Source organism: Sclerotinia sclerotiorum, genomic scaffold (assembly GCF_000146945.2).
Source record: "Sclerotinia sclerotiorum 1980 UF-70 scaffold_10 genomic scaffold, whole genome shotgun sequence".
In the NCBI taxonomy this organism is placed as follows: Eukaryota; Fungi; Ascomycota; class Leotiomycetes; order Helotiales; family Sclerotiniaceae; genus Sclerotinia; species Sclerotinia sclerotiorum.
Genome location: NW_001820826.1, coordinates 709,364 through 733,594, shown reverse-complemented (window position 1 = coordinate 733,594; position 24,231 = coordinate 709,364). Strand labels below are relative to the sequence as shown.

General features: G+C 44.2%; 7 protein-coding genes across 7 annotated transcripts; 3 read left to right on the top strand and 4 right to left on the bottom strand.

Moving 5' to 3' along the window:
* Window positions 1–980: 980 nt before the first annotated feature.
* SS1G_07792 (predicted protein) lies at window positions 981–3,914 on the bottom strand (the record flags this gene model as incomplete). The annotated part of the gene is made up of 3 exons (XM_001591117.1): window positions 981–3,114; window positions 3,174–3,679; window positions 3,732–3,914. The coding sequence occupies 3 exons, from the start codon at window positions 3,912–3,914 to the stop codon at window positions 981–983; spliced, it is 2,823 nt and encodes a 940-aa protein (XP_001591167.1).
* A 1,771-nt stretch (window positions 3,915–5,685) lies between these two features.
* On the bottom strand, window positions 5,686–8,483 carry SS1G_07791 (hypothetical protein; the record flags this gene model as incomplete). The annotated part of the gene is made up of 2 exons (XM_001591116.1): window positions 5,686–5,874; window positions 5,925–8,483. The coding sequence occupies 2 exons, from the start codon at window positions 8,481–8,483 to the stop codon at window positions 5,686–5,688; spliced, it is 2,748 nt and encodes a 915-aa protein (XP_001591166.1).
* Window positions 8,484–9,373: 890 nt separating this feature from the next.
* SS1G_07790 (hypothetical protein) lies at window positions 9,374–12,325 on the top strand (the record flags this gene model as incomplete). The annotated part of the gene is made up of 3 exons (XM_001591115.1): window positions 9,374–9,405; window positions 9,787–10,530; window positions 10,585–12,325. The coding sequence occupies 3 exons, from the start codon at window positions 9,374–9,376 to the stop codon at window positions 12,323–12,325; spliced, it is 2,517 nt and encodes an 838-aa protein (XP_001591165.1).
* A 1,104-nt stretch (window positions 12,326–13,429) lies between these two features.
* SS1G_07789 (hypothetical protein) lies at window positions 13,430–15,201 on the bottom strand (the record flags this gene model as incomplete). The annotated part of the gene is made up of 2 exons (XM_001591114.1): window positions 13,430–14,740; window positions 14,794–15,201. 2 exons carry the CDS (start codon window positions 15,199–15,201, stop codon window positions 13,430–13,432), a joined length of 1,719 nt encoding a protein of 572 aa, XP_001591164.1.
* Window positions 15,202–15,639: 438 nt separating this feature from the next.
* On the top strand, window positions 15,640–17,451 carry SS1G_07788 (hypothetical protein; the record flags this gene model as incomplete). Its single annotated transcript, XM_001591113.1, has 2 exons — window positions 15,640–15,708; window positions 15,757–17,451. The coding sequence occupies 2 exons, from the start codon at window positions 15,640–15,642 to the stop codon at window positions 17,449–17,451; spliced, it is 1,764 nt and encodes a 587-aa protein (XP_001591163.1).
* A 1,374-nt stretch (window positions 17,452–18,825) lies between these two features.
* Window positions 18,826–20,564, top strand: SS1G_07787 (predicted protein; the record flags this gene model as incomplete). The annotated part of the gene is made up of 2 exons (XM_001591112.1): window positions 18,826–19,217; window positions 19,280–20,564. The coding sequence occupies 2 exons, from the start codon at window positions 18,826–18,828 to the stop codon at window positions 20,562–20,564; spliced, it is 1,677 nt and encodes a 558-aa protein (XP_001591162.1).
* Window positions 20,565–21,618: 1,054 nt separating this feature from the next.
* SS1G_07786 (hypothetical protein) lies at window positions 21,619–23,857 on the bottom strand (the record flags this gene model as incomplete). The annotated part of the gene is made up of 4 exons (XM_001591111.1): window positions 21,619–22,596; window positions 22,649–23,077; window positions 23,655–23,708; window positions 23,849–23,857. The coding sequence occupies 4 exons, from the start codon at window positions 23,855–23,857 to the stop codon at window positions 21,619–21,621; spliced, it is 1,470 nt and encodes a 489-aa protein (XP_001591161.1).
* Window positions 23,858–24,231: the final 374 nt, after the last annotated feature.

The following is a 24,231-nucleotide window of genomic DNA, read 5'->3' as shown; positions in this document are numbered from 1 at the left end:
ATCTTTTTTTTAAAAGCTAAGCCTTGTAACAACTCACCAGCAATTTTCTTTTTTGATGTTAAATGATTTGATGTCTGCCTATCTACTTGCCGAAGGATATCTAAAATGATATGATGTGATATGATTATAAGTATTTGATATTAAAGTTTTAAAGTATTTAGAACAATTAAAATCATTTTGTAAGATTTAAACATTTAAATCATTTCAAATATTTAAATTATTTCAAACTCTGAAGTCAATTTAAACCTTTAAATTTTAAATCTTTTGAAATAGATAATTTTTATTCAATCTGATTTCCTTTGATACTTTTGTATAGATATAAATAATATCTATTAAATATATAAATCTTTCTTGATTGTTTTCTATATACTATATCCATCCATCCATCCGTCGGTCCATCCATCCATTCATCTGTGGATCAGTCCGTCCATTTTTAAATCCATTCTATGATACAACGACCCCCATTGAAAAATCTTCAAATACTTTGTAAGCTACGAACCCCATCCATCCATCCATCCAAGCCAACCTCCGATCAAAATCTCAATATGAGAAAGCTAAAATTTGAAATCCTCCCTTTGAACCACATGACCCCTATCCATCCACATGTAAAAAAAAGCAGTCGCAAAGATTTCTGGGTATAGTGCCATGATTCCATCCCAAATAGTAAACCGTGTAATGTGCAAAAAAGTCCAAGAAGCAATCTCGAAAACGCCGTCCACTCAGCACACCACACACTCCCATCCATTCCATTCCCAAATGCCCATTCATCCGAACACTATCCTCAAATACGTGCGTCAAGTATTGTACCTAGAAAAGTGTGTAAAAACAAAAAATATGAAGAAGCGAATTTTATAATAGAAAGTCAAAGAGGTAAGATTCCGAATTCCTAAGTCACCATGACTTTTTACATCGAGTACTCCGTCGTGATAGCGTAGAATGTAATACCTGTCTAGGAAGCAGAGTTAAGGTATGAAAAGTGACTAGAACTCAACTTCCTTTATCCAGCCAGATTTCTCCTTCTTGTTGTATGCTGTACAAACTTCCATGCAATAGGCTGTGATGGCATCAACACTAGTCCAAGGTCCAATGACAGTAGGCTCGCCCTTCCAAGACAAATCTTTTAAAAGTCTGTACCCGACATTATGACTTTGTCGCCAGGCATCTTGCCTTTTCAAATCGGCTGAATGCTGTTTAGACCAAACCCCGCGATCCTTTGTACGGTCCTCTTCAGAATTGCCTGGTGAATTCCGTATCCCGATCAAAGCACGAGTTAGTTCTTCGAGGGCAAAGGCTTGAAGATGAACAAATAAAACTTGCAGAACAGGAATATCTTTACTGATACCTCCAAGCCAATTGAGCATTGCAACGATGCCTTCCCAATTATTGGCGTTGGCATGTCTTTGGTTGTAGCTATTTTCCTTGGGACTAGCACAAGGGAGTCCCTTGAAATATCTCATGTACTGGCAAATGCACTCGACCACAACCATTACCCCAGCTGTCCGTTCAGCAACAGGTTTAAGGTTGAGTTGATCACCATCAACTCTCGTCATACGTTCACCCTTTTTCTTGAGGCTGCGAGCAAATTCGCTAATCTGCTCAGATTTGCTTGCCGAGATACTTTGAGGAGTCGTTGCAGTAATATTAGCACCCTGAGGGGTTTCAGGATTTCCATCACTAGAAGTAACCCTGACCATAGCTGCACCCCTGGAACCTTCCTTTTTCTTGGGTGTGGCGAGTAAACCTTTTTGAGATGGTCCAGGACGCATAGGAGATTTTAGTGGACTTGGAACTGTTTTTCTAGCAGACGCAACCTCAAGATTATCAGGACGTCTCGCGCGTTTTGTTGGGGGCTCAGAGTTTGAAGGAGGAACATCGCTAGGGCGTTTCTTAGAGACTGTTTTTCTGCTTTGAGTTGATAAAGGTATCTCCTCTTCAGATTCCGATGCAGATTCAGCCAAAACGACATCGGCGGAGAAAACAGGAGCTTTCTTAGAAGATCCATGAGCCATCATGGCTTCATACCCATCTCTCTTTCTAATAGCCTCAAGTTTCAAAAAATCTGGCGAAGGTCGTGGTGATAATCTGACAAGGCGCTCAATAGTCGTAGCCTTCTTTTTACTATAAGGCAACTTGACAATATATGATTGACTCGTAGCTGGAACTTTTGAAACTTCGCGAGGCTTCTGCAAAGGCGTATTTGATGCAGATCTTTTGGGAGGATGGCCAATTTTGGCACCACCGACAGTTTTGCGAGCGACACCAGGTGCATCAGGTTTACGCGCTTGTGTGTGACGCTCTTCAACTGTCAACAAACCTGATTTCTCTTGACGATGCTCAGGCGCAGGCGTAATCTTTTCACTTTCTTTTTGCTTATCAGCTTTCTCCTTGAGCTCCGCTAATGCTGCTTCGACAACGTCAGGAAGTGTTGGTGAAAGTAAAGGTGGAAGTTTGAAGGGTGACGCCGTTCTTGGAGGTGTGGTTGGCGAAGCTTCTCGTTGCAATGACAATTCTTTCGGTGGAAGTTTCTTCCCATTAACAGAGGGCTTGGACTTGGATGGAGTATTCGACGAGGAAGCTTTTTGATCGACTTTCTTGGGGCTATCGAAGGTGGTAGGAGTAGTTAAGTCAGCAGGAAGTGGTGAAAGTAATGGTGGTAAATTGTGAACAGGTTTCCCGGATGGTCTATTTGATTTCGCTTCCCCTGTTCCTTTGGAGGATCTGAATGCATGGTCATCTGACTTGCTCGAATTGGAAGGAGGGGCTTTCGCCTTGGACGAATTATTTTCTGGTTTGACGATTTTTTGGAGATGTGTATTTGCCCGATCAGTTCTGGCACGCTTCTCTGCATAAGATGGTTCGTCTAATTCCGTTGGTCGCTTGTTGTTTCTGCCATCGGAGACTACTCTTCGTGGAGATTGTGGGCGAGGAGGTAAGCTGTGCTTTATGGGTGCATCCCAGGTAGGGATTGAAGAGCTCATTTTTGTAGATGGTCTGCTTTGTGGTGCATTCAATTCTTTAAACCTCGAGATATCCTTTGTTTGTTCCGTGCGGCTCTTCATGCCATTGGCGAGATGTTGTGGTTTGGTAGAATTGTTTCGTGGAGGGTTTAGATTTCTATGACTGTGTTAGTGGTCTCTAGCGGAGTTATGAATATATCAATCACTAAAACATACCTATCGATACCATTCTTGACTCCATGCTCTGCCTTGCTCGCAGAGTGTATCGCATTTCCATTCTTTTGTAGGTCGCCATTTAAAGAACCCTCAAAAGAAGACCCGCGACCCATTGGAGTCGCATTGGAGACATTGCTTGCACTTCTTGCATGACCTTTGGGAGGAGCTGAGTCCGGAGTTGCAGATGTTCTTGATACAGGCTTAATTCCGTCTTTCTTCATCTTATGGTAAGCTGCAAACGAGATCTTTTTGTTCGGGTCTCTTTGAGGAGTATTCAAGCTACTTCGACCTGCACTGTTCGAGGGGCTCCCTACCAGATCTTCATGATCAAAGGCTTTTGGGACTTGAAGGTCGCGATCCCCTGTAGAAAAAACAGTCATGTATTGAAGCTTGCGAGCTTCTGAGTGCTCGGAAGGTAGGTTCCAAGGTATCCCTATGAGCTCTTCGTGGGAGCGCGAATTCCATTTTCCCTTTTCGGCATCGATGATTTCAAGGAGGTGCGGCATCTGCGAACAGTCAGTCAACCTCATCTTACATTTTGAGAATGTGCGAGCTTACTTCTGGGAGTTCATCTTCGGCAAGATCACGAAACAGGTTCTGCAACCCCCCGATGGTAGTGGTGGATCTGCAGGCGACATCCATAGCCATCTTCTTTTCCATCCTCTCTGTAGCATCCAAATCAGCGATCACGAATGAATCAAATCTCTCCTTCGTTATAAGTTCGCGGTGTATGATGGACATCTTTGGCGGTGATATCTTTTGGTGATGTCTTCACAGGAAACACGACATTGAAGGAGAGCGTGGAAAGCAAACTTACAAAATTCAAAATGAATGTATGATGTACGCGCAACGTGAAGTGATACCGTACTGCAGACTGACAATAGAAGGGATTTGCTATTGTGACGTTTCGTAGCTATTGGTAGATATCACGGCCTAAGCATTGTCGCAACAATACCGTATTGCAACACAAGAGAGTCGCGACAGGGCGAAATTATGCGGAAGAGTGAATTGAATTTATTCCCCAGGTGAATCAATCTTTCTTTCCTTCCTTCCTTATCTTCCACGATGCCAATCAATAATTCCTCTCTCTCTCTTTTATTTCCTCGGCCTCTCTCTTCGATTCGTGAAGTGGTCGAGAGTATTGATTAATTATATGGTTTGCGGTGCCGGTGCCGATGTGATAGGTAAGGTTACGAGGCGTGGTTTGATGATTGTCGTTATGGGATTTGTTTTGTCGGGGCTATCTTGGGGGTCCTTGTCACTACCATTCTATGCAGAACTCACCAATTTTTCTATTCTCTAACTGGCGAGCCCATGTGAAGGCTGGTATGGTTAATCCCTACCAACGCGCACATCACATCTTGATTATATATTCTTATCGGTGGTAGTTGGACGTTGTTTATTCCTACTGCATTAACTTTCATTTCCTTGTCCAGTATTATTTTTGGTCATGATTCGGTGATACTCGTCGTCTTACAAAGAACACCCACTAGATAAACATGTATAAAGACATGTATAAAGGCCTAGCACTCGACTCAAAAGGAGTAGATTCACGGACACCCCTCAAATCTTGAACACGACCAGCGACAGCATTTCCACTCATATACTGGTATCTACGGAGTACAAGCAATTGCAAAGATAATTCGATAGTTTATACAATATATGAATTTGAAAATGAATATAACATTATGTCCAAACAGAAAACATCCCTCCGAATCATAATTAATTGAACAAATCACCTATCTCGATTTCCTTCTCCTTCTCCATCTAAAATCCATTCATCTATCTGTCCTTCCATATCTAATCCTCTCCCCTCTACGCAGTATATCTCCAACCCTCCCTTATCAACCCTACCAGGCCTGACGTTACATAAATAGCGTCTGAGTACAACAGTAGATGAAGTTTGTATGCCATGTCACTTGATTGATTGGTTGGTCAGTTGATAGTTGCTTAGTTGGTTATCTAGTAGGTCGTTTTCGGGGATTTCTTTTAGGGTTGTGGTATTTGTTTGAGGGCTTGAGAGTTTTTGTTTTTGTAGGCGGTAGGATAGGTGAGATCGATCTCAACGTACCTAGACAAGGCGACAAATAAGATCATGCAGGAAAAAGATCTCTGTTCATGTGATGCAACGCTTTTTTACGCCTATGACATTGGATGGGAGGGTCAAGCAAGATAAGGCAATGCAAGGCTGATGGTTGGAAAGTATGTACTATAGGTAGGTATGTATCGAAGACTAAGTGATCATGAGGATTTCACGTGTGAAAGGGATTGACGCCAGTATCATATGCTTGATTCATTTCATCTATATAAATAAGAGTGAGAAAATTCAGATTTAGCATATCATATAATGATGAAAGATCGTATACATTTACGTTCTGGTAATAAATTACGTATCCCCTATTTCCTCAATCTTCGTCTTCCTCATTTGAGATCATTTGATTTTGGTATTGTCAACGAAATGTAATCGGTAAATGCCTCTCATCCAGGCTCTTCTCGCCCAGCTACTAGCTACCTATGCTTTTCGCCTCTTCTTTAGAATCCTGTCCTCAAGAATACCCTTCAGTGGAGTACCCGTCTTCGCCGCAACTTGTTTCATCGACGCTCTAAGATCACATCGATCACATAACCAAGTACCCTTTGGCAAGATTGGGCGTCCAGATTTTTTGGCGCACTCTTTATGATAGTGGCGATCTGGACAAAACTGTAGAGTAGTCAGTACGTATAGAATAAATAGATGGTAAATAAACTTACTTCTCCACTACACATAACCTGATCAGGAGTCTGAACAAAATTACCACATACACAGTCAGTGCCTCCCCTCATCTCCCGATCCAGGTCCGTCTCTGGCTTCGCTTTTGGGCTTGCCACCGATTCAGAAGTTGGCTTTGAATTCTTTGCGTCTAATTCCTTCTTCCCCAATTCGAAAATTCTCTCGCAACGGGACATAAGCGGTTGGTCTGCCAGACCATCTCTCGCTACGAATAACTCAATTTGCTTGCACCATTCCTTCTTCCGAGCCTTCTTCTCGGCAAACCAAACGCGATTTCTTGACACAAATCTCATGATGGTTTCCTGAAGATGCGATAGACCAGTCTGTCGCTCGCCCATGATAAATTCTTCCCATTTGATAAAGTATTCCTTCTCATCGTCTGTGAGATCTGTGAATTCATTGATAATACATTTTCGTTTGTGTAGTAGCCATGCCTCATCCTTCTCATCATCACTATCGGGTAATTCCTCTCCAGGTTGTAGAACCCGCTTCGTGCGTAGATCATAGAATACCCGGTCTACAATACCGGGATAAAAGGCCGACCTAGGATATGGACCATTTCTGATATCAGGAACGTAGTGCCGACTCTTGCTTCTGGCTGGCAGGCTAGCTAGACGTTGAATATAAGGAGGTACAGAAGTTTCGCCCTCGTTTTCCTGGATAGCATTGTTCAATACTTCTTGCGAGCTCCAGCGCGAGCTTTGAGCTGGCGGAGATGGAGAAGCTCCAAACCTCAAACGAGCAAGGGGATCTGAATCTGGCCATTGATTATTCTGAGGCCCTTCCCTGGCTTCGGCCCAAGAATTGTCACCAGAAATATATTTCTCCATATTTAACCAAGTAGTGGCTTTCCCAAGCTGGACGATTTGCAAAGGGTGAACTTCCCTCGACTTTCGAGATTCTTTGTTGATTTCAACGAAAAAAGAAGACTTGGGACGAAGACGGAATATGAATCGATCATGTGTGGCCGAGAAATGAAGCCGAAGACTTTCCATACCTTTGGTGTCCATATCGCATATAGGGCATGAGAACCCAGCTACCGAATGCGTTTGTTTGATACCATATGCTTCCGCTTCCGCTTTACTGAATGTGTAGGTCACATATTCACCAATGTCACTTAGAGCTGTAGAAGTCCCTGACCTTTCTTTGCCCCAGTGAGCTCTCAACTTCTTACCTTGAGCTTTCGCACTTAACGCTTTGAGATTGTATGTGGGAATATTTGCACGACCACGTCTCTTGGCACGAGAGGGGCTTTCCGGCTCCACTGTCGCTGCCTTCTGAGGGGATAGAATATGAGGCAAAAACAACTCAGGAGCTATTTTTGGACCTAGCGTGGGTGACTTTGGTATTTCACCAAGTTCTTTTTTAATCAGACGACTTGGAAGCGACCATTGTATATCCAGTTTCAACGAGGCCGAAGTTGCAACCCTATCCCCTCCATAAAGCAGCTCTATCTGAGCTGTACTGTCCTTGCTGTCCCAGTCTAAGAGCAAGAACTCGCATACCATTTGGCGCACATCAGTGAGCGCTGCTTCCCCTTTGAATATCTTTGTCGCGAGGCGACTGTTGTGGGGGAGACTGGAAATTGTCAAAGGCAACCAGTCCTTTCGATTAGCGTGATATGGCTCGAGTAACAACTCAACCCTATACTTGCCAAATTCGCCCGAGCCTTGCAATCGACACGATGATTTATCAAAGGATGGATCTTGAGAGAGAACATCTGAAGGGATTATAAAGGGTGGCAAGTATATTGGAAAAGTATCGTTTTGACGACCATCGGATGTCCTTTTAATCCTTCCTGTCTGAGGCTGCCGATAGATATTTGTCAACGTTTCATCTTCATCACCTGAAACACGGAACAAAGCTAAAGTACATTTTATGTTTGAGTATTGACTAGTGACTTCATCAGTTTCTTCCAAACTCGAGTTCTGAATGATGCTGGCAACCCGGATTCGTAGTAACTTCTGGAAGTCCACAGGAGGTTCCGTTAATTTGAGTACAGAGTCAATCCGAATCCGATCGGTGTTTGACTTCACAAGTGAAAAGTTTGCATTGGATCCTCCAGAACTCCGTGGTTGAGGGCCGTAAAAATCGGTGGATTTGATCTTATTTACTTGAGACGTGGGAGGTGTATGTGATGATGGTATTTGAGAATTTTCACTTATAGAATGATTAAGTGAAGCTGTCTCCTTTACTGAAGCAAAAGCTGAAGACGAAGACATAGATCGATTCGAAGAATTATGAGCTAGTGCAGGTGCAGAAGAATCTGTATTGGCGGTCTTTCTTCTTTTTGCAGGTCTTGGGTCTTCTCCCTCTTCGTCTTCCTCGTCGGATGCAAAAATCCCACGTTCCTTTTCCTGAGGCGGTGTGACAGGTTTGAGTGATGAGTACGAGGAACCCATCCTTAAGTTTTCGTGATACCTTATAGCTTTTTCAAGGTTGCCTCTCAAAAATGGGCGGAAAGGAAGACGATGATCTGACAACCAATATTCAATAGCTGCTTTCCCAGTTCCTCCTCCATTGATACCTGCCGGTGACATTTCATTATCGTTCGACCTCTCACTGGCTACCGCCCAACTTTCAAACTTAATAACTGGTAAGACGAGGGGATTTTATATATGAACTTTGCAGGGATCAAGCAGATCAGGGAAAGACTGAATGAGATTTGAGTGCAGATGAGGGCTTGGCTAAGCTGTGGCAGAGTATATCAACAATGAAAACTTTGAGAAATGACACGCGTGATGTTGTGTTTTGGTAGAGAGGCACAGGAAAGTTTGTTAGCAAATTATGAAACAAAACACTAGCAGGAGCCTCGCACGATAAACCACCACAAAAATTCAAGCGCTTTACAGGGTTAAAAGTTGCAGCATCTGAGGAAAAGATAGCCCTAGATCAAAAGAATGTGAACACTATACCAGGTAAAATTAAAAAGGAGTGCCTATCTAATATTGTTGTTGTGTTATAATCAGTACACCACTTGGTAGAAAGGTAGAAACTCTGATTGATACTATTGGATATTTGGGTTGCATATAAATTTATTTGTATCACTTGTGCGCCGTGTCAATATTCCGAAATCAGCATGTTAAATAAAAGATATATTATACTAGTTAGTAAGCTTTGTTCCTTTATAAAACGTAGCATAACCACATCAGCCGTTGCTCTTACTAGTCTAGCAAGTAGCTCATCATTTGCATACTTTGGATAGCCTCAATTCAGATACAATGGAGTCATCCATTTATTATGCTTCCTACCGCTCGAGGTGCAGAGCCTCTCTCGTTTCTACCTACTTTCGAAAGATTCCAGTAATGCACAACACACAGTAGTATCACCACACCAACGTTACTCTTACTCCTGTAACTTATCCATATGCAAATCTTGGATGACTTCGATTCCAATGAAGTAGAGCCATTGACATTTCTTGCAGCTAGAGATGCAGGTGTCCGTTGAGAAGGAGCTACCGAGGTAAGTGCAGGGATTATGTCCTTCTAGCTTAAAACCTTAAATCTCTTATCGGATTAACCGATATCGCGATTAGCGTACTCTGTAGGTACCTGGCCCTGGCTTAACATCAGATTTCAAGTGAGCAGTGAATCATTTCATTGTCCTTTGAAGGAAAGCAAAGAACTCCGTCTAGTCTCTTTTTCATTCATTATCATTTCTTTTTTAAATCTCTGTCGTTTACAGACCGGTCATAATTGAGATTGGAACTTTACTAGCTTACGGCAAAGAACCATCCATATCTGCCGTATATAACCCATATAGTCTCTGACTACTTCAGCTTCGACTCAAACTACATTCATGAATCACAACCAGCAAACGATTCACTTTTATAGGCATGAATAGAGCTTCAGTATCTCGTCGAGTCCTACGAACTCCTCCCCGGTCTACTCGAGGAAAGCCTACTATTTCATACGCAGAACCATCGACCGACAGTGATGACGATTTAGAGGAGGAAGAGAACGGCAATGCTGCGGAACAACCACATAGAGATACCTCTCGCACTCCTCGCACGAGGGTCCCTCGAACATCCACTCGAAACCCGCCGCCATCTCGCTCTGCGAACAGTAAGACACATGTAGCTACTACAAAAAGCACCCGGCAGAAGCCGGTTATCTCATACGCGGAAGCTTCGACCGACACCGAATCAGAAGAGGAGGAAGATGAGGGCGAAGACAATGAACAATCGCATAATTCCTCCTTTCATACGCCTCGTTCAAGACTCCCTCGGAATGCTTCAGGCTCTCGTGCTTCTACCAAGCGACTCCTTTCTAGATCCCCTGAGTCGATGCCAAAACGAAGGAAACAAAAACGGTCAATCTCTTTCAGGAGGTCTATAGTCCAATCGCCATCTATCATTTCCGCAGAGGATTCTGGAAACATCCCGCCATGGCAGACTTTACCCTACCATGTTCTCGTTCAAATATTCGAATACGCTACGTACCCATTGTACGAGGAACGAACTTTTCAACCTCTTCCATCCGGGAGATGGCTCTTGGATGTCGCATATCTCTGTCGGGGATTTGCCGAGCCAGCTTTTACAGTTTTATACAACTCACCTCCTCTTGTTCCCATGGATAAAGCCCATCGGTAAGTAGCTTCGGAGGTCTAATTTGAAGTCTTCTAGCTCTAATGTGTGATTAGACTCGTTGAATTACTCAAATCTGACCCTGCATCTGTGACTTTTGGTTATAGGCAGAAGGTTGTCAATCTTCGAATTGAAGTCAGACAAGTCGCTTGCTATTCTTTACCTGGAAGTGGACTTTTGGATTTGTATGGCTTAATAAGAGACTTACCGAGATTGGCGGATCTAGAGTTCTTCGACGAAAAAGATTCGAAACCATTCAAACAACTTGACGAACCGATCAGATGGGAATATCCAGCGGCTGTCTTTGAAGCACTCGAGCATGTTGAACCGGTGGCAGATTCCACTAAAGGCGATAAAACCAGCCTGTGCAAGTTAAGGAGTTGGCGCTGGTCATCCAGGCTAGGTGGTAAGAGGTGGCCTATCGAGAGAATGCGCGAGATACACCTTAAACCATCCTTCATCGACTTAAAAAAGGTTGCGTTTGTCAATTACCAAATCCGTCACCCTAAAAAAGGCGAGGATGATCCAATGCTTGAAGAAATACTTGCCGAATCGCTGTCCGTCCTGGAGAACCTGGAACACTTAATATTTGAATCCTCAACGCTACTTAATGCGAAACTGATGCCCCTCTTGCCGTCAAACTTGCGTAATCTAGAAATTACTAATTGCTGGGAGGTTACCGCTGAAATGCTTGGGGAATATCTCGTGACCCGTGGCAGACAAATTCGTTGTCTCACGCTCAATCATAACTCGGCCTTGAGTTTAGCATTCCTCCCTTCACTGGGCACAGCATGTCCATATCTAGAAGCTTTGAGAATGGACCTGCAATATTTCGATGCACATGTTTCCTACCATAATTCCGAGCCGGACTACGACCAATTACTCAAAAGTGATCAAATCCCAGTGTGGCCACCCACACTCCAAACTCTTGAGCTTGTTAATCTACGTAAATGGGATCAAGAAGCTGCAGAGATGTTCTTTCAAAGTTTGCTAGATAGTGCAGGCGAACTTCCAGATCTCAGAGTTTTGATTCTACAGGCGAGCATTAATACTGGTTGGCGAGATCGGGCTAGTTTCAGAGACAAATGGATTGGAACTTTGGGGCACGTCTTCAAAAGAATCTGTGATCCTCCAAAGCACTTCACAAAAGCTTCGGAATTGCCAGAAGCCAAACCTTCCAAATTAGAATCGGATCCTCAGCATAATGAACAGAGCCCTGCGAAGAACAAAAAGGTTCAACCAAAAGGAAATTCCCTACCAATTCGCCAGAGCACGCGGGCCAAACGTACAACAAACTACGCCGAAAGCCCGGATAATTCTAACGATGAAGATGATGAGGATGATGAAGATGATGATAAGGAGGATGAGGAGGATGAGGAAGTCGACGATATGAAATCGTCCTCTCCTCGTCCCTCTAAATCAAAACTGTCGGACCGCGAACTCGCTCAAAATCGTCGTGCTTCGCGGGAGGTTCGAATGTTAAAGATTACGGCGGGTATTGATGGGTTTCCTTCTTCGCCGCCCCAAACTCCTGGCTCGGGAGAGGAAGATATGGATGACGCGAGCAGTGTAAGTGAGAGTGAAAATGGGAACCAGCATGCTGGAGGAAGAGGAAAGAAGAAACAAAAGCAAAATCTCGTTATTCAAGGAATGTGTGAAGTTGTGAATATTATAATCGACAATAAGAGACCGGCAGAAACGCAGTTTGGCGAGGCAGACTTTTTGGACAGTGAGCCTGAAGGTGATGATGATTGGGATGGGGATGATGGATTAGTGGAGGGGGGATTGGCTTGGTGATTGGGAGTTGGGCGAACGGAAAATTGAGGTGGATGCATGCATGGTATGTAGCTTTTACTTTTGTCTTAACAACTAATCAATCATGGGGGGGAAGAAGCGGAGTCACAGGAAGGCATTATGATATGTATATGGTGCATGAAGAAATGGCAGGGCAAGATTGGCTAGATTCATATACATTGGATGGATGAATGGATGGATATCTGCTTTTGCTAGTTGGCTTTCTACTCCCTACTCCCTGCTGATACAGGGTTTGAATGGATAATCGCCACAAATGAATACATGAATTTAAATGGGAATGATGGATGGATGGATGGATGGGCGCAATGGAATGGAATGGACTATGGATAGCGATGGGTCCCCATAATGTATATATATATGCATACACTATCGCATAGAATGGCAAGAAGCATAGGCTAGGCTAGGATATCTTTGCTTTTTCTTCACGGGCTCTTTTGTTGTATGGATGTAGTATACCTAGTAACTTGCTTTAATCTTTATTTAATACTTGTGCAAATATCATTTCTCATAAATGAATGAATGAAAGTATCTTCACCCGCTTCTTCTTCTAAGATTACCTTATTTTCAATTCAATATTAATATTAAAATGAACATCAATATCAACATCAAATTCACATCCATATTCCAATGAATCAAGCTCAACTCAACCACTAACATTATAAGATATTATATCCCTTATCATTAGATAGATAGATATGTAGGTATCTATTTATCCACGACTCTGTAACTATATACGCATACACAACCATTCTAATTAATGATACAAATCCGAATCCAGGACTGGTGAACCGTAAAACTCCATCTATGATTCTTTCGAGTATGTGAGTACCTAGAGACCGTATGTAGCATATTCAAGATTTCTAATATCGTCCGACCTAAACGCCTGCCCATTTGCTCCGATTCATGGTGATGCCCGTGTATGTGGGTAGGTATTTATACACCCAAGGCACCATTCAATGCTTGCGCATGCGCGTTTCCGTCCATATCATGAGTAAAGTAATGTTAACTAAAGTAAAATAATCGAAGATTCAAATCAAAATCAAACCCATCTCATCTATAATATAAAACATCATGTGACAAGCACCGCTAGTTAATGGAAATGCCACTGCCGTTTCCATTAACACCGGGCCCATTCGCAATAATTTCCCTTGGTCTCCAAGTATCCTCTTGTCTAGTCCCAGGCGGTAACCAAGAAGCATTACTACTGCCCCTCAACCTCCCCATTTTATCGTAGGAATTATCGTCAGATTTTTTGTTATCCGAATTACCCGAAGATAAAGAGTAACCGCCGCCTCGGGCTTGAATTGGTGATTCAAATAGGACATGGGCTTGGGTTCCGGGGTTAAGGTTGCCAGAGGTTGTGTTCAGGGGAAGGAGGGTTTCTTCTTTTATATTCATCAGTTTGGCTTTGCGATCTGCTTTATTAGAGCCCTTGGTGCGATCGTAAAGGTAGAGACCAAAGAATGTGAGGGCGATCCCTAGACCTTGAATTTTGGTGGTGGGGTTTTGGAACCAAATGATGGCAATCACGACGACAAAGACACGTTTAATGAGGGAGGCGACGGAATAGGTGACGGGTGAAACCATGCTGAGGAGGACGAAAGCGATGATGTTCTGGCCGAAGTGAAAGGTTCCATTGAAGATGAATTCGAGGGCTAGACGTCCGTGATCGAAGGCTTCTGGGTGGGAACTTAAATCAAGAGACCCGTCGTGGAAGAAATCACCTAAGAGAGTAATACCCTCTGACCAGAACCAGATAGGTGACGTAAGGACGAAAGCGAGACCAGATGAGTAGCAAAGAAGATTGAGTTTGTCTAGTTTATTGGTACGCGGTTGACCTGCCGCTTCTGCGATTGCGGCTTCATTGAAGAGCCTTTTCGAGAATATGTTTTGAGTGACGAATATTATCGCGGCGAGGAAAGCGTATATTATACCAAATATGTTCCCCTTAAATTCTGCCGAGCAGGCAAGCATGACGCCGAGTGTGAGAGGGACGAGGGAAAGATATGTAGCCACTGGGTAACGAATATTGTATATAAGTCGGTATGCGACCACCGTAAATAAGGGGGACAGCCCTTTGATAGTGTGAACCAGCGAGACCGGTATTTTGGCTGTCGCAGTAGAAGATAGCAGATGACCACCAATTTGGAAAGCAGCGAGAGGTATTGTGGTCATGATCACTTCTTTTGTGGGATATCGAATTCCATGTCGTAAAGCAGGAATCGCATTTTTGAGTTGTGGAAATGTCGAGGAAAGCCAGGAGAAAAATAGGCAATAGAATGCGACAAATGCAAATTGTATGAGAGTAAGAGTCGCAGGTTTTGGAAATGCATTCAGAATAGATTTTGAAGATGTGTTTGTCAGGGCGCTTGAAAGATACCATACTATACATAGGACCTACATAGATTAAATTAGCATTCATGGACAATATGCAGGAGATGTTCACAAACAATTAATTTTGGAGAGACTGGTGCCTTTAGGGCATCCGATATCTCATGCACATTCGCACTCATACTTCCTTTCCTAGATTTAATTGTCTTGAATGCATCACTGAGACTCTTCTGTTTTTTATGCCCTCTACCGTTACTCGACTCTGCATTTGTCCAAGAATCCCCTCTCATTCTACCATTTCTTTGTGGCTGCCAACGATCCACAGGAGGAGGCCCTCCATTGGCATATCCATTGGACCTTCGTGAGTTGTAAGATTGCTGTCCATCGTATTGATCGAATGTATCAGAAGTATCAAGGTCTGGAAATTTCTCCATGGATGTGCGCGAGCTGGCCTTCGTGTCACCAGGAAATTTGAAGCTTGTTTGAGCAATTCGACCAGGCGATGGACCTCTAGTCGAATGAGGCATTGCAAAATAAAGGATTATGAATTGGGATTATCGTCTGAAATGTTCATCGCGGGAAATCAGTATTGTTACTTTGAATAATCTGTAACATGAGAATGCTCAATTCAATTACAATACCCAATAATGACGATACCGTAAGGACCTGGTGGACTAAGGACTTAATTGGAACATGGTGAACGAGATGTCTCTTGATTGCGGAAATTCTGGTGGAATTTACCGACGCTAAAATAATCGCGATTTGATATTGGACTCTAGATATTCGATGGAACTCTGAGCATCGCGACGATCTTTTATTTATCTCTTCTTGACCAATTATTTGACCGCACAGCTATTGTCGGAATCTAAATACTAAACACACTGAGTAATAGGCACAAAGAATAGAGATAATTCGAATTCAAGCCACAATCGTGTTGATTGGGCTCGTGGCCCCAGGTCGCAAATATGGCGCCAAAAATGACCAAGAATCAGATGCGGCGAGCTAAGAAAAAGGAGCAGAAGAAGGCAGCACAGGTAAATTGTAATTTTGCATTGGTATTTATAGTCGTTGACCATTTCTAGGAGACTCCAACAGCAGAAGCAGATGGCCACAAAGATCCAGAAGTAAAGGTCGAGGAAACTGATGCAACTGAGCTTACCGAAACCACCAAGCCCATTGAAGAACCCAAAAAGGTTGATGAAGATCCTTTGGAAGCAGATCTTACAGGGTTTAATATCAGTGAAGATGATCCTAACTTTGCTATGTTCAAAGATATTATGGATAGATTTGGTGTTACCGCTGAAGAAGACCAGGCTGCGAAAGATGCAGACATTGGCGACAAGGGCGAAGTTTTCTTCGATGAGGACGACGAGATCCCGGACGAGGACGAAGAGGCAGACAAAGAACCCAAATTATCCAAGAAGAAAAGAAAGGAGAGAGACAAGCTTTCTGTTGCGGAATTGAAAGCTCTTGTGAAGAAGCCAGAGCTTGTGGACTGGACAGATACCTCAGCCTCAGATCCTCGATTACTTGTTCACATAAAATCATACCGAAATGTCGTACCGGTACCGAACCACTGGTCCCTCAAGCGCGAGTATTTATCGTCAAAACGTGGTGTTGAGAAGCCTCCCTTTTCTCTCCCTAAATTCATTCAAGAGACTGGTATTGCTGAAATGCGCGACGCAGTATTGGAAAAACAGGATGGAGCTAGTTTGAAACAGAAGCAACGGGAGAGGGTCCAGCCGAAAATGGGAAAATTGGATATTGATTATCAAAAGTTGTATGAAGCCTTCTTCCGGTTTCAAACAAAGCCGGAACTAACACGCTATGGTGAGGTTTACTACGAGGGAAAGGAATACGAGACGAATTTACGACATTTGCGCCCTGGAGAGTTGAGTGATGACCTTAAGGATGCGCTAAATATACCACCCGGAGCCCCACCTCCATGGCTCATCAACCAACAACGTTTCGGCCCACCCCCTTCATACCCCTCACTCAAAATTCCTGGCTTGAATGCACCACCTCCACCGGGTGGCGCGTGGGGATTTCATCCTGGTGGTTATGGAAAACCCCCCGTTGATGAGTTCAATCGACCTCTTTATGGAGGAGATATCTTTGGTGTCCTTCAACCACAAGTTAACAATCAAGCAGGTGAACCTATTGAACGAACACTGTGGGGTGAGTTACAAGCACCTGAAGAGGAGTCCGAAGAAGAAGAAGAGAGTGACGAGGAAGAAGAGGAAGGTGACGAGGAGGACGTGGGTGGTTTACAGACGCCTAGTGGCATGGAAACGCCAGGTGGCATGGCTTCAACTGTACCATCAGAGTACCCTGGTGAAATGAGTGTCGGTGGTGACTTTGATCTCCGCAAGCAAAAGAGGGGGACCGAGACCGAAGAGTCCACCCACCCGAGATCTGCCTATACTGTCATCCCTGAACGCCAAATTCGTGCTGAAGGGTTCTTTGGCGGTGAAAGAGCTTACGATGTTCGTGCCGGTCAAAACGCCCATTTGCCAGTACTAGGACAAGAAGATACTAGGAAGAGAAAGAAGCCAGGAGATGTAGATGTTGCATTGGATCCAGATTCTTTACAAAATGAGGATGGTATAAGTAAAGAAGAAGTGAAACGAAGATTTGAGGCTCAAAAGAAAGAGGAACGAGGAGCTTGGCAATATGACGAAGACTTAAGTGATATGATCGCTCAGGAGAGTAGGAAGAAGCAAAAGAGAGATGAAGAAAAGCGAGGCGAGAAAAGAGAAAGATCCTACAGATTTTAAGGTATGAGGGAAGTAATGTGGCGTTGGAAGGGGGTGACAAAGGCACTAATGGTGCTTTTCATATGTAATATAAGAATATTGGGAACCAATGAAGGAATGTGTGCAAGACTAGACCCTGCGATTTGAAATTCGGCGGTTTACTTTGCTTCAATTGAATTATATGAAACATTCAGAATCTTGTTTCACCTCTTCCATTAGCACGTGATGTGATATACTCGGAACAAAGCGGCCGCTAGTGTACATTTGACAGCTTGGAAATGTTTTGGGGAGCTTAGGAACTGCGATATGGTTATCATCACATCTTCAATTCAGTCTACTCCATTTTACGTTTATTGCCTACGTAACTTAACAGCGACTTGAGACGATATAGTATCAAACTTTAGGTATATTTTAGACCCTTTGAGGCAGGCTCGAGTATCTTCAGCGAATATCTACGGCGAATATTTCCAGCGAATATAGTAAAGAGCGCAAGATGGATAGAGGTCGAGACAGAAGGTTAGTTCTGATTTATTTTATTCACATGTATGCAGCATTCGAAGAGCAACATGATATATTGAGTTGGAGACATATCTCATTACCGGATCGCCGCAATAATTTTAAGGAACCTGCAATCCCAACATAAAAGCCAAGAACCCCAGGAGAAACCCGACAATATATCCCGTGTGCAGTTGGTCAATGCCGTCGTTATCCTCGAATGGATATAGGAGACTGCCTAGGAAGGAGATTCAAAAAATTGTGTGGCAGTAGTTAGACGGTGCTGTACAAGTTGAACATAACAATTTCGCTCGAAGAACCCACGAATATTGCACATGGTCGCACAACGCTCCCGATTTCCAGATTTGCGCCTGCAGGAAGAGCTTCAGTGGTCGAGGTTTTCTGGATAGCCAAGAATGGGCTAGAAAGAAGACGCTGCGAGAGATTACTTCGTCAGTCGTGCGCGACTAGAGCGATGCCAATTTTCGCCTCGCGCTGTGCTTGAAGCTATGAACCAAGCTGGTAACAGCCCCATTATCGATGACGGCCGACATACCTCGCAATAGGGCGCTTTTTCTTCTATCCACCTATCACTTGGGGTATACGAGCTCACAAGCGATGAGGGGAGCTTGCAGTATGGTAACTTGGGCATCCTTGTGAATAGCGATGAAGAAAATGTTGCCTTTAGTCTAGGTCAGCCAATGGTTAGCAACGCAAACATCAATACGATAACAAATATGCCGGCCAACAGTGGAGAATAAATCGACGTTTCAGCTCTTGGATCCTTACGGTCGAACAAATAGGTATTGCGAAGATAGCTCGAAGGTCGAAAAACGCGGAATTGACGATAGCACATTTACAGTGAAGGATAAGGAATCGCTAACGAATGGTATTTGTAGAATGGATATCCGAGGTGATGGCGAAGTCACAAGGCTGGGAGCTGGTGAATCATATAGACCTAATCATAACCGACGCTCACCACCGCGAGCCGATACTTTCAGGTCCGACCGGGACAGAGACAGGTCACCTCGCAGAGATCGACGAACTCCACCATTATCCAGCGACAGTTATCATCCTGGCGGACGTGATCGTTCACCAAGACGTAGATCAAGAACGCCTCCATATCGCGCAAGAGACCGATCACCACTTCGAGATATGACTTGGCGTGGCAGACCCAGGTCACCACTTCGAGGAGCTCGAACTCCATTGAGAGCCCGAAGTCCAAGGAGATTTTCTCCTAGACGAGACGATGACCGCAGAGAGCGACCTAGATCTCCAAGAAGAGACGACAGGTAGGTACTTGATATTATTACTGTTAGGTGAGAATGAGTTGTCCAAGTCTAACAATTTGCAGGAGACGTTCAAGGTCACCTTTTGATCGTAGCCGTACACCCCTTCGAGCTAGATCCCCCATCCGAGCTAGATCTCCCTTGCCTCGCAGATCACCACCGCCTGGCCCGAGAGGCTCTTGGCGCCCACGTTCTCGCAGTCGCGACCCGAGAGATGTTCGCACCCCTCTTGGACCAAGTTCACAAAATTGGAGACGTCGTTCACCTTCACCCATACGCCGGAGATCGCCATCTCCAATCAGGCGTCGGTCTCCTTCTCCAGCTCTCCGTGATTCAGAAAGATCATCAGGTAGAAGTTCTGGCACCAATTCCCGTAGATCATCTCCACCTGTCCACCCTAGCAGGCAAGCTTTAACGCAAGCAGCAACCCGCGAAGCAATACGTTCACCTGTGCCAGTCAGAGACCGATCCCCTCCAGCTTTGGCTCATAGACAAAGAGAGCAAGAAACTTCAAGATCCGCCCCGAAAGATCGGTCACCAATTCGTCCTACGGCCCCAAGATCACCTCCTAGGGGCCCAGCAGCAACGTTCCGAGCCCCAACTGGACCCAGTGGAGGCCGCAACTTCGCTGCGCCTATTCCATCCGGCCCTTCTTCAAACTATAATTCGAGAGCTGGTTCTGAGAGCAATGGTCACATCGCTCCACCATCAGGCCCACGTGGTTACGCTCCACCTCGTGGCCCTTCCGCTTCTTTAAGAGGTGGTCGATCATCGTTTAGCAACGACCGTCACAGCCGTCCAGATACCTCGTCTTGGGGAGCAGCACCTCCGGCTCGATCCAACGCAGAATTAAGCTCAAGAACTAGTCTACCTCCACCGCGTCCTCCTCCAAGTGTCTCACCCTCACCAGCTAGGGACACTCCCCCTGCTGCCCCCACAGGCCCTTCGGGCATTCCCACAGGCCCTCGCGCAGGCACTACAGTTCCTTCTCGTCCCTCACTTCAACATCCCTCTAATATATATCATAGCCGCGGTTCCATCTCGGGTCCCTCATCTGGTCCTCGTATACACCCAGCAATGGTAGGCATTCCACCCATCATACCGGGAGGGAGGATTGATCCAACAGCCTCTGGAATTTCTGCAGATCTAGCAGCTCGTCTCAAGAAAAAGGAAGAGGAAGCGGAGGTTTTAAGAGAGGAAGTGAAGCAAAAACAGGAGAAGCTTAGGAAGGGATTAAAACATTGGGATAGATTGAGCAGGGAAAGTGCAAGTATGGGTTTGAAAAGCGAGTTGAGCGAGAGACATTTGAGAATTTTAGCTGGTGAGAGCGTAGGTGGAAAGGCCTTTTAATCGGAGCTGATGATGGGGTTGAATTCGATTATTTTATTTCTTTGATCACTGTCTTCGGCTTTACAGAGGACTGCTGAGAACCTGGCATGCATGGATCATTTCAGGGGCTACCAAGCAAAAAGACTTGAATTCAAAAGGCTTGGTAGTGGTACTATTACCTACGACGTTCATCTGTCCTGCCGCAAGCAGATGAACCATTAAAATCTCACGCATACCAATACACGGATAAACATCTGTGATCTGTTTTCTGTGGTTTTTTCTTCTTTCCCTCTTTTCATCAAAGAGGAGCGTCTAGGCGTTTTTAGTTTATGGATCTGGAACTGGAAGGGGATGGGGAATGGCTCTTTTTTTGCTACTGCTGCTGTTGCTGCTGTTAATGAATGGATGGATCGCATTGCCTTGCTTGCTTTCTTCCCTTTTTTACTTTTTTACTCTCTTTCAAATACCAAGGAATCGAATCCGTTAGTTGATACGGGATGCGAGGTACGATATGCGTGGATTTTTAAAGAATACTGGCGCAAATGGATGGATGGATGGATGGATGATAGGGAGTTAAAAATAAGTAGTAAAATTATACTGATTAATTCATCGGTCGTTTTTGTGCGTGAGGAGAGAATGGATGGATGGATGTTGAGATTATGGGTTTTGGTTAATTGATCTTATCTATATAGTGTTGTGAGGTTACGTTACATGCTAGATACGCAGATGCAGTCTGCTTCTCAAATACTTATTGTAAGACCTCAGAAACGCCAAGCTTCCTCGTTTGAAGTCTCTTTGCTTGGTGGTATAGGAAGAATTAGGTAATAGCTAGGCGTCGGTTCTCGGAACCAATAGCCTCCTTCATCAAGCTAGATTTCCTGAGTACCCATAGCAGCTTCTCATTCAATAGTAAGCTTTATTCTCCCCTAGGTTTCCGAACACTACCGGTAGTTCTACGGCTAATGTAGTAGTACGAAATTGAAGCATCTCGGAAGCGGCTCACCCTAGGGAATCCTCCGTGTGTTTTATGCTGGTCTTTTGGTTGGCCTGTTTTTCCATGGTCCAACTAGGCAACTCATTCCGCTAGATAATCCTCTGCCTCAACCCCCACACTCCTCGCAATCCCCCTTACTACCTCCCACCCAACTGCAACTCTCCATCGACTACCTCCATCTAATGTATCTGCCGCATTTACACTTCCCATCTTAGCAATTAAGCGCAAGCTAGCAAGTGTGGCAATAGCCATTTGTATGTCTGCTTCTCCCGTGCCCAACCCTTTGGTTTTCCTTTTAATATTCCCATTTATAGATGAATAGCGGCCCCGCCCATCGGCATCCTCGAGTAAAACGTGGTAGATAGCAATCATTCTTTCCAATAGGAATGCTTGAGGCCCTAGTAGTTTGCGAGGGATTTTGCGTGATTTCGAGACGCCAGGTCGGGAAGTTGAAGCTGTGAGCGCTGTCCCGCCGCCGCGCTTTTTACGCCTGGATATTGACATTTGCTGTAGGAAATGATGCTGATCTGTGCGAGGGGGGTTGTGGGAAGCAAGATAGGAAGCGATGAGGAGAAGACGAGTATGATATGGAAGATGGGTTGTGATTGTGTTTTGGATTTGAGGCTTGGTGGTGCTTGTTATCGTTTTTGTTGAACTCGTGGTAGGAGCAAGTACAGATGGCGTGAGAAGGGTATCATTTTGGAGAAGTGCACGATTGGCAATGAGAAGGCGAGAGAATTCGTTAGACGTGTATGTCCCATTAAGTATTGGTTGTATAAATGTAGGCCATAATTGGAGGCAGATTGTGCGAAACGAGAGGAGGTCACGTCCTGAATGTTTTGAAAGTGAATCATAAATCGTTGGAATTAAGCGTTCCCAAATAGAGAAGGTTTCTTTGGAACCGCCAGGGAGTCGAGGGGAAGGTTTGCAGATACGGGAGAGAATTGTCACAAGTTCGGATTTTGTGTATGACGGGAATTGAATATGAGGGATCCCAGGGAGATGGAAAAAGCTTGGTCGAGGAACTGTGGTGATAAATATTGTGGTAAGATGGGGGATCTATGCGTGTTAGAATACAGACTGCGCTGATTGATGCTGAAATTGAACATACAATTTCACCCATTCGGGCTAATGCTGGTAGCAAAGTTGGAGGAGCTTCTTTTTGCCGATCAATGCCATCAAACACAAGAACAAATCTTTGTTTTGTGGCTTGTGCCTCATTTGTGGAAGTCCAACCTTCGAGTAGCTTTCCTACCTCGACGACTAACTGTGCAAGATTCTCACATCTTGGTATATTGCCCCTCCATTCCACAGCATTCGCAATAGCTCCTATAGTTTGTTCCAACAAATGTCTCCCTGATATACACTCCGCGCTTTTGATTATGGAATATTTTAATTCATTGTTGAATTGCTCTTCTGGAACGTCGTTGTGCGCCAGAGAATTGGCTGATAATGCTTCGAGGATAGCTTTCGTGATGGCGGATTTCCCCGTCGCTTCCAGTCCATGAAGTACAATATTTTTGCTTGGAGCTGTTTGAATCTAGGAATTTCATTTAAAGTAAGCGTGCGTTCTGATATGACTTGCGGGTCGGAGGAAGACTTACAGAAAGTAAAGTAGCTAATGATCGAATCTGCTGGTCTCTACATGGAAATTGGGATGCTAATGATGCGAGAAGCAATTCATTTGGTAGAGTAAACAGGGCAACCATTTTATTGTGGTTATTACTTCTCCCAGGTTGTTTTCGATGAACATTGATTGATTTTGAAAGTCTTTGGAGACCATGCAGCTGGATGGATAGTACAGTAACCAAGTACACAAGGCTGATGAATTACTAGGTCCAGTACCGAGTATTTACCTAGCGTGCCTAGGGTTGGTGACAGTGATAGGCTCAAAGGGCAAGAGGGGAGGCGCGTGAGCACGTGAATGAATTGTTTTAATGCCCGAGCGGGAGCTTTGCATCTACCATCTACCGACTTCTTACCCACCTGCCCACATGCCCACCTTCCCCCTGTATATCATTCACTCACTAGGGAATAAAGTATCCTAGGCAAGCAAGGCTTAGAATCCTTATGAATCTTTTGATTTATTGAATGCCCATTTCCACTTTTTTACGTACTTTCTTCATATTCTTCTCAGGTACTCCAGTGCCAGTACCCTTGGTATTCTTCGACTATGTTGTTATTTTATATGCATTACACATCTACCCTATATACTCTATCGTCCGTTCGAAATTCGAATAGCCTCCAACTTCCAGTCTTCCACTTGTTGTGGAACAAATTACCAACAAACTGATTACTACTTGTCACTTACCGTCGCCATTCTTGAATTCCGTATACTCCACACCAGCTATGATATGAAGGCAATTGGGCTGCTATGATGCGAACCGAAGCTTAGGGATCTCACCACAGTAACAAGCATAACTGGATTTTATGTTAATACTTGACCTCCTGCTCATTTTGTGCCTGCCTCAAAGAAATATTGAATATTAAATCAACATGACGAGTGTTTTCACCACCAAGAGACCCCATAAAAAGTCAAGGGGAGGATGTCAAACTTGCAAGACAAAAAAGATCAAGGTATAATCAATCATTGCCTCATTTGTGCTTTATGCTCACTGACCATCAATGAAAGTGTGATGAAGCTAAACCAAAATGCTCCTTTTGTGACCTAAGAAAGCTTTCTTGTCAGTATAC